The following is a 12,559-nucleotide window of genomic DNA, read 5'->3' as shown; positions in this document are numbered from 1 at the left end:
TAGTGATTCCTTTGTGCTTTTAATTTTCCTTTTCTGCTAAAGGATTGTTGATATATAACAAGGGCTTTAGTTTGAAATGCAGCTCTTACAGTCACTCTGCATCATGGTTAGTCTTAGAAATAATAAGAAAAGTTATTATTTTTATACTGGCTGTGTTACATGTTTGTATTTTGGAATGTGATATTTCAGTAAGGATTATCTTTGCCTTAAAGACATTCCAGAATATTATGTTTATTCCAGAATATCCATTTATGCAAATACTGTACTGCTTTAGTTACTAGGCACTGATTTTTTACACCAAAAATGAAATACTGCTCACTGGTTTTTAATAATCCGAAGACTATTGGGAAGCACTTCAGAAGCAAAAATCAACAAGAAACTCTGTGTTTTCTTGTCTTTTGTAGGCAGGACTATTGAGGTTGCAGCATCTGGTGTGCAGGTTTGGAGTTCACTTTCCAGCCACACAGTGGTTGTGCACTGCAAAGGAACTTTCAACTTTAAAATATTATGATTTATTTATAAGAAAACTATTTGGGGCAGATTCTTTACCAAGTTACAATGGATATTTAAAGTAAACATGGTCATAAAAAGTGTTCCAGAGCAACAAAAAGCCAAGCAATGACTCACTTCGCACATATTCATTCATTTTGGGATGTGGCTATTGCTGGGAGGAGGGATTTATGTTTGTGCTAATGCCGCCATAAGTACTGTTTGTTAAGGGAGAAAAACAGCAAATGACACCAGAAATGGATTTAATATCCATGAAAAGCTTTTGTCAGTGCAGATTTCACTTTAATTCTGAAATAAAATCTGTTATTTCATGAAAGAGTTAATATCCTGTTGTGGTGCTGAGAGATTGATAGGCAGAGGAAATAGGAGGTACCTGGAAAGAACTTCTGATTCCTAATATTGCACAAGTTGCTTTTCTCTTGGCTCGCCTCCCCTCCACGTTGTTATTTTTACCCAGGCTCCCTAATCTTCCCTTTTGCCTCTAACCACCTCCCAGTTTCCTGTTCGCCTCTTTCCTCTGGTTTTTGTCCCAAATATTCCGTTGTTTTTCTCTGCTGTCTGCTGCTGGATTGCAGGGCAGTGAGCTGAGATGAATGCCATAGCTGTTTTCACAGTATCTATCATCTTCTGTGTTTCATGCCTCTTTGCAGCTCTTGGTGTAAGTTCCTTTTCCGAGGAGATTTTGTTGTCTGGATATTGTTTGAAATGTAAATATTGAATTTTGGGTTGCTGTGTAAACAATAATTAAAGATTTTCACTTTTAATTAAAGATTATTTGCAGCTCTGTTCTAAGTTTTTGAAGTACTGTTTTCTTCAGTGTGCCCTGAAGAATATTCCTCGGAACATGGCTGGAGGACAGAGTTACTTGATCAGCTTAATTTTTGGGATATATGTTTTCAAAACCATGTGAAGTTATAATTTATTCTTTTCCCACAGAATATTTTCATTCTTTTTCAAAAACTGCTCAAAAAAATGAATCGATCTGAGTAAAGATGCTTTTCATTGTCATTTTTAGTCCTTTTTACCTATCCTGAAATACGAATTTTCTTTCCAGTATGTAACAGAAAGAATTTGCTTTTCTTTTGCAGATTGCATTCTCACAGCACAGCAACTTTATGGACCTGGTGCAGTTCTTTGTGACGTTTTTCAGGTACTTTTCATTTAAGACAACTAAACGTTATTTCTTTGGGTTTTGGGCTCCAGAGTTAGGGTTCTTCTTGATCTGTTTTTTAAACTTAAACATCCTGCTTACAGCACAGCCTAGAAAATGGAAATTTTCAGTTTGATTTTAATATTTGATTAGGAATTATGTTAAGAAAATTAGTTATCTGCCCATCTTTGCCAGTGCATCATGCCAGTGCATGCAGGGAAAGGGAGGATGAGGCTGGGAGAGGGTTTTGGAAAAGGAGAAGTTCCTTTTGAGATGGTGTAGGAAACATTGACTTCCCACAGATAACATGTGACTTACTGCAGGTTTTCACACCTCATCGAACACCAGGCATAAACTAGGAGAGTTATTTTGCAAAGAGTTAAGTCTGGAGTAGTTTCCAACTCTTTAGGTACCAGCTTTTGATTTTAAAGTGAAATCTGGAAGTATGTCAAGTTAAATACAAACATTTGTTACAGTACAGTAGAAACCAAACACTTCTGGTTTTCATACACAGCAGCAAGTTCATTTCTTAGTGTAAAGTGAACTGATGATTCCCTCCAAGTGGGAACCAACTGAAGCCATTTCAATACTTGCTTCCTCTTAATTCCTCCAAAAAATACAGCCCTTCCAAAGAGATGAAACACTTCCAAAGCACAGCAGGCCCTCTCTTCAAAGCTTCAAAATCCAGTGTATTGGCCTCTGTTTTGGGGACTGTTAATACTGCAGAAGTATAAGCCAATACCTGATCGATAAGAAGTCCTACAAGAGGGATACACATGGAGTAAACTCTACTCCAGGTTTTACAGCATGTTCTAAACTAGGCAATATTATGCCTGGTGTAAAATGAGCAGTATGAATAATATCTTGCTTTAGATTTCATACTAAATTTAATTAAAGCAAGAAGCTTCAGACAGAACCCTCAGACAAGTGGTTTATAATTATTTTTTTTTCATATGGAGCTTTTAGAGACTAGAATCTGCTTTAGTACAGTCCCTGGGAAACAGTAGGTTTGAACCACCACCTTCCTGCCATTGGAGCAGAGTAGGTGGTTACTCCTGGCTCAGACTTAAGCATTTGTTTTGCTGAATTAATCACAGACAACATCTTTGCTAAAAATCTTTGTGGCAAGGTAATTGCTTATTAGGACAATGAAGGGGGAAGCAGTTGGTTCCTTAGTTCTTTTCTCATGGTGTAAGATAAATCTGCGCTACAAAACTGGTCCATAAGTGCTTTACAGACCCAACTACATCTGCATATGAGGGTTTAAACTCCTCAGTGTGAGGGATTGCTCCAAATTCATTGTTTGAAGAGATTCCCAGAGCAGCTGTGGCTGCTGCTGGATCCCTGGCAGTGCCCAGGGCCAGGTTGGACCTTGGGGCTTGGAGCAGTCTGGGACAGTGGTTGGTGTACCTGCCATGCCAGGGGTGTGGAACTGGATGATCTTCAAGGATTCTTCCAAACCAAATCTTCCCATGGTTCCAGTCCCAGGTTAAAGCAGAAGATAAGTGCATTATGTATCTTAGTGAGCACATGCAGCTGAACATTCATGTCCAAAGGCTGCAAGTTTCCTTTCCTCCATCACTACCATCACATGCATCTCCTTGAGAAGTAATGTTGCAATATTATTTAACATCCAAACAAGCCTGAGGAATAAGAATATGTGGATTTAAAAGAAGACACTTTACTGGTGCTTTCCATTTAAGCATTTATAATGTGTTAGAAATTATTTGATTCTTTCAATACTCCTAAGCACTTGTCTCCAAGTGTTTTATTTTACAGTCACTATAACTCCCTAATTAACCAGTGGTTTAGAACAGTGTGATTCATCTCACTGGGTGTAGGGGAAACTATTGAAACATTTGCATTTTTAATGCTCTAGGGCACATTTCATAATTACTGTTGGATCCAAGGCAGACCATAAATAATATCTGAGCGCCCCCTGTGCTGTTAATAAGTAACAGTTAGCTGAGAATTTGCTCCCTAAAACAGAGGCAAGGAAAATGCTTTGTGAAAACCTAAAACCAGTTGGTAACACTAACACCAAACTCAAAAACTGGGATATGTATCAATTTCTTAGGTGTAATGGAGACCTGAAGAGATGTTGTTCTGGAAAACAGATGTTTAGAGTGGATTTCTATTTGCACATTTAGAGGATGCTGCTTCATTTTGTTGTTCTGCAGGAAGTGCAGGAGTTGCTCAGAGCAACTGTGGCTGCCCCATCCCTGCAGGTGTCCAAGGCCCGTTTGGATGGGGCCTGGAGCAACCTGAGAAAGTGGAAGGTGTCCCTGCCCATGGCAGGGGGGCTGGAACAAGGTGATTTTTAAGATCACTTTCAACCCAGCCCATTCTGTGATTCTATGAATTTGGGAAATTTTTCTGAGCTGGAGATACTGTAGCACATTTCTGTATTCTGGAAGCCACTTCTCCCACTTAGTTGTAATCTCATCCTGTGTTTCTCTGCTGTGCAGTTGGAGGCATCATCTGTGCCTTGAGCTGTGAGTGCACCTGAGAGGGAAACGGGGGATTTTCAATTTCATTGCTGACATTTGAGATGAATTAGGTCAGTCCAGTCCTTGCAGTGGGCTGCTGGATTGCCAAACTCCAGCGCTGCTGAGTTTGCCATATCCCAGGCACTGGCTGGGCTGCCTGTGGGATGCGCAGGGGTATGGAAGAGCAGGAAACTGGTCATGCATTCAAACAACACCAGGCAGTGTGCAGCAGGACACGAGACTGGTCTCCATTTCATTTAGAAGCTGGCTACTGCCATCAGTGGGCTGTGCCTCGCATTTCGAGGGGCTGTTGGACTCCTGGAGTTCAGCACCAAGCCAGGCAGGGGGCTGTGTATGACCCTTCATTTGTACCACATGAATGTTTTATTTTAAGCTAAGAAAATGTCAGTGGATAAAGGTTGGGTAGAACAGTGAAGTTCTGAGGTCGTTAATATTGCATTATAATCGGAGCCGGAGGTGAAATGATATTCCAACCATTGTTAACCTTTGCAAAGCTAATGAATTGCAAGTAAACTAGATTTTCTCTTTCCTCCTCTCTGCTTTTCATAACACAGCTCTTAAGTTTACAGATTGTACAGCTGTCTTTCAGCACATAGTTGGAGGTATTTTGACAATTTCTAGTGAACATTTTGTATTTATATCTGTGCTTCTGTATCTTCCAAACAATCTGTCTGCCAGCATACCTATCACAGATATTAATCACCAGCCTACCTTTATGTTCAGAAGGTGTAAAAATATTTGTGGCTTTGTAAGCACATACTACTGTCCAATAATCCTTCCCCCTTTTGCTTTCCCTTCCCTTTTGCTTTCCCTTCCCTTTTGCTTTCCCTTCCCTTTTGCTTTCCCTTCCCTTTTGCTTTCCCTTCCCTTTTGCTTTCCCTTCCCTTTTGCTTTCCCTTCCCTTTTGCTTTCCCTTCCCTTTTGCTTTCCCTTCCCTTTTGCTTTCCCTTCCCTTTTGCTTTCCCTTCCCTTTTGCTTTCCCTTCCCTTTTGCTTTCCCTTCCCTTTTGCTTTCCCTTCCCTTTTGCTTTCCCTTCCCTTTTGCTTTCCCTTCCCTTTTGCTTTCCCTTCCCTTTTGCTTTCCCTTCCCTTTTGCTTTCCCTTCCCTTTTGCTTTCCCTTCCCTTTTGCTTTTTTTATCCCTTCAACCTTTAGCCCAGGGAAGATTTGAGAGACCTTATTGGGATCTCTAAATACATGAGAGGGGCTTCAAAGAAGATGGAGATGGACATTTAAGTGAGGCCTGTAATGGTAGAACAAAGGGTGATGACTACATTAAAAAAGGTCTATTGAGACTAGATTAGGGAAGAAATTTGTTATGGTGACAGTGGTGAGACACTGGACTAGGCTTCCCAGAGAGGGGGTGAATGCCCCATCCTTTGAAACTTTCCAGTCCAGGTTGAACAGGGCTCTGAGCAATCTGACCTAGTTGAAGATGTTCCTGCTCACAGCAGAGAGGTTGGACTAGATGGCCATTTAAGGTTTCTCCAAGCCAAACCATTCCATCTCATCCTGGGCTTTATTACACTGGTTTATCATATACCTCTGGTGTCTTCTGCTGCACTTCTCTTCTGGTTCTCATACACAGTTCATTTTGTTTCTGGCCTGCTGTTTGTTTTGTCTTCATTATCTGTCCTTGAAACAACCTTCTGAGGAGTCCAGTGTCTGCTCTAGTCTAGTGGGAGGTGTTGCTGCCCATGGCAGGCTGGTTCAAACAGGATATAAGGTCCCTCCCAGCCCAAAGCAGAGTGTGATTCCATGATCCAGCACTGACCTGTCCCACCAAAACCTTTCAGCGATTGTTGGAATAATGGGTGTTATTTCACAAATGGAACAAAAGCTGCCAGTTGAGTGTTTTTGTGGTGGCACATCAAACCTCGTGTGCCCCTATTAGAATGGAAATGGTGTAATTTTAGTTTGATAAAATAATTGGACTTGTTCCTCAGAAAAACTTGAGCAGGAGCACTATTTTCTCAGTGCAGGACTCTGGCAGATGGTTTTATGTGCTGTGTATTGTTTTTCCTGACTATAAGTATTTTCCCAGTGTTTTCATTAAGTGGGAATGGCCTCCTGCAATAATTCAAATCTAGAGTTATGCTGCAGATACTTTATTTACTCTTGTTGCTTATTAAATAATTTTTTACTTCTGCACAAATGGCATTACTAAATATGTGCCTAAAATATGGTCTAAGTCCCCCTTTTTTCTTTTTTTTTGAAATAGGAAGAGCTTGGGAATATCTTTATTTCTAACAAAATGAAAAAGATTAACAGTTCAGCATCCATAACTTCCTTTTTCCATGTTCTCAACACTCTTTACTTCATCTTCCATAATCATAGAACTGAATCATAAAATCATCTGGGTTGGAAAAACTCACTGAAATCAACGAGTTCAAGCATTCCCCCAGCACTGCCATGGCCACCACTCCCCCTTGTCCCCAGGTGCCACATCCACAGGGCTTTGAAATACCCTCAGGGATGGGGACTCCAGCCCTGCCCTTTCCATGCAGGAATTTCCCCAGTATCCACCCTGAGCCTCCCCTGGCGCAGGCTGAGGCCGTTCCCTCTCCTCCTGTCCCTGTTCCCTGGGAGCAGAGCCCGACCCCCCCGGCTGTCCCCTCCTGGCAGGGACTTGTGCAGAGCCACAGGGTCCCGCTGAGCCTCCTTCTCTCCAGGCTCAGCCCCTTCCCAGCTCCCTCAGGAATTCTCCAGCCCCTTCCCAGCTCCCTCAGGAATTCTCCAGCCCCTTCCCAGCTCCATCAGCTGCTCCTCATCAGACGTGTTCTCCTGGTTTGGGCTGGGATAGAGTAAATTTCTTCTCAGGAGCTGTTCTAATGCTGTGTTTTGGGTTCAGAGTGAGAATAATGTTGATAATACACTGATGCTTTGGGTTTTGCTAAGTGGTGTTTCTCAGAAGTTGGCTGGGGTATTTTTTCTCTTGCTATGCCAGTGAGGAGTTACTCAAACTGGGAGGGGTCATAGCTGGGACAGGTGACCCCAACTGGCCAAATGGAAATTTCACACCTCAGAACACTGTGCCCAGTGTATAAACTGGGGAAGTTGCCTGGAAGGGTCTGATTTGGGAAGGAGGGCTGGCATTGCTCAGCAGGTGGTGAGCAGTTATATTGTGCATCAGTTGTTTGCTTGGGTTTTTTAGTTTCTCTTTTTAATACCATTATGAGCTATGTTATTGTATTTTATTTTGTTTTCAGTTTTTAAATGTTCTTCTCTCAGCCTATAAATTTTACTTTTGATTCTCCTCCTCACTCCACCAGGGTGAGGGAGAAGAGAAGGGGGTTGAGTGGCTTTACAGTGCTTAATTTCCACCTGGGTTAAGCCATGCCCTGTACTCCAGACCCTTCCCTGTCTTCATTGCCCTCCTCTGCCACAACCAAGGGGAGTTGTGGCTTGGTGAGTCTTGTGCCATCATCAGCAGAAAGATGAGGTCAGCATTCTGGCTTGATGGGCTGCAGGCAGCTGTCTGACAAAGCCCAACCAACCACATGCATGTTGTATACTTGTTCCAATTATTTCAAGGTTTAATGCATCCAGTGCTTTAAAATGTGTCCTGTAATTTGCCAGCATATTAAAATTTACTTGTAAATAGCACTTAAATAGCTTCTAATTCATCAAAATAATTTGGGCTGTGTTTCTAGTAATCATGGTAGTGCTTTCTGAAATTATTAAGTGACCTGTATATGTTAAAGCACATTAGCAGTGAGGCTGCTGTGCATTTTGGTGTTTAAAGCTGCCATTTTTTACAAGCAATTCTGATGTGGATAAACATTTCATGAGGGTTTAATAATTGGGCCCTAGTATACCAGATGGATTTTCTTCTCCTCTCCTGAGAATGCATCACAGTGAAGTGCTGATGGAGTTTTCCAGACGTTTAAAAATGAAAGTGGACTTGTTTGAAAAGCTTTAAGGATACCAGGAGTGGAGACAATATTCTCTCTGGGGTGAAAAGGAGTTTAAAGTCCAGAATAAAACCAGACAGTGTGTTTAAGTTCAGATTTTTGTGTCAATGTGAGAATACCTTGTAGTATTCTGACAGCTGATCAACTGAGGTTTCAAGTATGTGTTGAGGCTAACTGAGGAGAGATTATTTATAACCACATTGCTCATTTATTGTACTTAAATAATCTAATGAATAATTAAGAATGAATTAATAAAGCCATTTGCCAAATAGAATATTGTCCATAAAATTTAAATGTATCTCTTCCCTGCACTGCAATATTTAAGCTGTGTAAGCACAAATTTTTATAACTGTATGAGCCAATGGAAGCTCTACTTGGCAGAACCTGACTGAAATGGTTCAAATTTCCCTGGGGTGAAAAACTTTCCAGGATGTTAGATTGCTCTTGATGGTTCTTTTTCCTCCCAGTCTGGTTTCACACCCGAGATTGCTGGTTTCCTTTTGTCTCTGTTGGAAAAGTTTAACTGGTCTCAAACTGGATATATCACAGGCTGTAGGAAAATGGAAATCCCACAGCTGATAGAACCACAGAATAGTTTGGGTTGAACTTAAAGATCACCTTGTTTCAGCCGCTTGCCATGGGCAGGGACACCCTCCACTATCCCAGGGTGCTCTAGGCCCTGTCCAGCCTGGCCCTGGACAGTTTCTGGAATGGGGCCAGCACGGCTTCTCTGGGAACCCTGTGCCAGGGCCTGCCCACTCTCCCAGCCAGGAATTCCTTCCCAGTATCCCAACCATCCCTGCCCTCTGGCAGTGGGAAGCCATTCCCTGTGTCCTGTCCCTCCATCCCTTGTCTCAAGTCCCTCTCCAGCTCTCCTGGTGCCCCTTTAGGCTCTTGAAGGGGCTCTAAGGTCTCTCTGGAGCCTTTTGAGATGGGAGACGCTGCAGAGAGAAGACTTGGGTGAAGAGTGGATTTCTGGGATGAAGGATGCTCTTGGTAGGCTGTTGTTTTTGGAGAAAAAAAAAAGAGAAGTAGAGGGCAAAGCAAATCCTGTAGTAAAATTTTATTTTTAAAGTAATTTGTTGGCAGGTGGATATTCATGGCTGGCAGAGCTGTGTCTGAAGCTGTTGAGGAGAGAGCAGGGCAGAGCACAGCTTTAACCAGCTCTCTGCCAGCTGACAGCTCTCACTCCAAACCGTTTCCCAACACATCTCTCTCTACGTGCAGCTGTTTCTTTCTGCTGGTTCCATATCTACAAAGTTGCCTTCCAGAAAAAGTTGGGGAAAAACTCTTCTTTAAAGCTACTGAGGCTCACATCAGGTCTTTTAAATTATTTCAGGATGGTTTAGGCTGAGTAAATGCAACAATAGATCTTGACTTTGCTCTGCCCCTGGGGCTCTTCTACCAGGTGATGGACTGCAGCAGGCTCTGCCTTTTATTTCTCCCGGAGTGCTTCCAGGGGATGTTAGTTCAAGGGAGAAGATCTATTTCCTTAGCGATTTTATAGCTTTTGTGGGTATTTGCTGCCTCCTTGTGACAATACAAAGATGTATAGTGCTGTTCCTTTGAAATACAAGGGTACTGTGGTGAGCATTTTAGGAGAAGTTTTTATTAGTCTTTAATTGTTAATTCCTCTCTGTGTTTTCTCAAGAAAGTCTTGGCTGTGGCACCAGTAATGGGCAGGAAAGAGAAACCAGTGAAAGACTCTGGGACATGCAGACTTGGGCAGTCTTGCATTTTGGAAAGGGGATTTTGTAATAAAGGTGATCCTCTTAGTTCGGCACTCTAGCTTTCTTCTGCAAGGGAGTAAATAACACGTAGGGAGGCAATTTACAGTGCCACTGAAAATGTGGCACCTGGTGACATGGTTTAGTGGTGGCCTTGGCAGTGCAGAGTCAATGGTTGGACTCAATGATCTTAGAGGTCTTTTCCAGCATAAATGATTCTGTGATTCTATGAAATCAAGCCAAAATAAGAGGTCCAACAGTTTTAAAATTACTGAGATCACTTTTTTCCTAAGAAGGGGCCATCCTTACAGCAGCTGAGCATGTTTTGATATGTATCTTCTATTTGCTGTGTGTATTTCTGGAGCTGTCTGATGGATACACGTGACTGGAGCACATTGTTGCGTAAAGGTGGAGACCTCATTGACTTTGCTGGCTGTGGGTGGCACAATGCAAGTCCCTGACCTCCTGGGAAACTCCTTCTGGAGAAACACCTCTGAAATGGGCAATTTAACAGAGGTGCTTGAGATTAATGGCATTTTTGCCATTGCAGGCATTTTTCCTCTGCCCTTTGGACTTCCATTTTGTTTCCCAAAAAGGAGGTGTACTGAGGAGGTAAACACGGATAAGCCATGGCAGCAGCTTATGTTGCACATAAACTGCAGCTAAAATCATGAAATTTGGCTTGAGTTGGAAGAGACCTTAAAGCCCATCCAGTTCCATGGGCAGGGACACCTTACACTATCCCAGGGTGCTCCAAGCCCCGTCCAGCCTGGCCTTGGACACTTCCAAGGGATGTGGAAGCTGCAGCTGATCTGGGCAACCCTGTGCCAGGACTACACAAGTCAAACAAGTACAAATTTTTTAATATATTATATACTATATGATAGTAAAGCATATTTCTGTGCATGTCTAAGCCTGGAAAATGTGATTACATCTCTGTTGTAATTCTGTCACTGGGACTGGCTGCCTTTGGGTGTCTGTGCCTGATCTGTGGAGTTTTTGTATCATGTAGTCTGTAGATGTGATATGGCAATAAGAAAAGTGTCCTCACCTTTTGCATTTCTCAGGGAATGGTACCTGCTGTCTATCCTGGTGTTTAATTATAGGCATTCCAAGTCATAGTATCAGAGAATCATTTAGGCTGAAAACGCCCTCTGAGATCAGCAAGTTCAAGCACTCCCCCAGCACTGCCACCACTGCCCCATGTCCCCAAATGCCACATCCACAGGCTCTGAAATCCCCCCAGGGATGGGGGACTCCAGCCCTGCCCTTTCCATGCAGGAATTTTCCCAATATCCACCTTGAGCCTCCCCTGGCCCAGGCTGAGGCCGTTCCCTCTCCTCCTGTCCCTGTTCCCTGGGAGCAGAGCCCGACCCCCCCGGCTGTCCCCTCCTGGCAGGGACTGGTGCAGTGTGAGAACATCTCTGTGGTCCTTGGCAAATTCTCTCTTCAAGAGAAAGCCCTGTTGGAGCCCAGTGGTTATTGGGACTGTTGCACTTGAGCAAAGAAGTCATCTGTTCTGATTAATCTTCCTTTTGATATGAACTTTTCTTTAACCTTTGAATAAACGCTGGAATGTGGGAAGAGGTTTGGAGATGTTTTCTGTAACCCATCAGTGCAGTCCTTAAGGAAAGAGGCTTCCACTGGGATTCAGATTTTAATCTTTGCTTGTGTGCCTTGAAGTTGCTCATTTGGTATTCAGTGAGATAAGATCATAACTGTCAATACAGTTGGTTATTATTATTGTCATTACTATTACTACTGTTATTACTACTACTACTGTTTTTTGTTATATCTGCTTCCTTGCATTTTCCCTAGAAATTGATATATCCATTCATCCTTTTTTCCTCCTCTTTTGTCTGAAAAAAAACCAATATAGATTTGGAGAAATCAAGTAATGCCTGTAGTTCTCCAACAGCCTGCCTGCTCTACACTGTATCTTATTTTTGTAATTTGGAAAGGAAATAATTATGAATTTTCTCTGCTTCTTTCAGGGCTTTTCTTTTTGGGGTTATCCTCTCACTTAAAGAGGATAACATCAAAGGAGATAGGCAATAGTGGCTTTTTGAATCTGGTTAAATATTTCAGCCTTACTGTCATTTGAGGAAGCCAGATAGGGAACTTTGAAACAATATTTTTCCCTGAAAATAAGTGTATCATTCCTCACATTGCAGCACTGAACTGTGCTGGATTATCTTTCTTTGATGTATCTCTAATTATTATACAATATTTTCATTTAACTTTGCATTTCTTAGAGTTTTTCAGCTGCCGGTATGTTATGAACAAGGGCAATAAAATATTATTTTCTGGTTTTTTCTCTTTCCTTTCCAGTTGTTTCCTGTCATTGCTTCTGGTGGCAGCTGTGGTTTGGAAGATTAAACAAAGTTGCTGGGCATCACGGCGGAGAGAGGTGAGAGGGATAAAGTGTTGTTCCTTAAATGACTTTTTAATAGTTGTTCTCTCTAGATGTGTATTTATTCACATATGCATGACATTAACCTTAAATTGAAGGCTAAGCTAATTCAGCTAATGCTGCTGTTTAGGCCTTTAACATATTTTTGATTACAGTTTCAGTGACAAATTATGTTATTTTAGTATCCTGATGCTGCAGTTTCTGTGAAGCACCAAAAAAATAGGGGTGAATATCCTGATTTCCCAGAACTTCTATTTCTAGACAGCATAAGTACAAAGCCACATAAATTAGGAGATTCTTTATATCTGTTTCTAAATAGAAAATAGAAATATTAGCT

General features: G+C 42.0%; 1 protein-coding gene across 1 annotated transcript in view; it reads left to right on the top strand.

Annotated features, from left to right (window-relative positions):
* Positions 1-12,559, top strand: part of ATRN (attractin) — a 146,740-nt gene that overhangs the window by 100,722 nt on the left and 33,459 nt on the right. The window contains exons 25-26 of the mRNA XM_066317554.1: positions 1,599-1,660; positions 12,141-12,219. Of these exons, the coding sequence (XP_066173651.1) occupies positions 1,599-1,660; positions 12,141-12,219 (141 nt within the window). The remainder of the gene's footprint in view (positions 1-1,598; positions 1,661-12,140; positions 12,220-12,559) is intronic.

This window comes from Sylvia atricapilla, chromosome 4 (genome assembly GCF_009819655.1).
Source record: "Sylvia atricapilla isolate bSylAtr1 chromosome 4, bSylAtr1.pri, whole genome shotgun sequence".
Taxonomy (NCBI): Eukaryota; Metazoa; Chordata; class Aves; order Passeriformes; family Sylviidae; genus Sylvia; species Sylvia atricapilla.
Note: the sequence above shows the minus strand (reverse complement) of the source record. Positions and strands in the feature narration are given on the sequence as shown.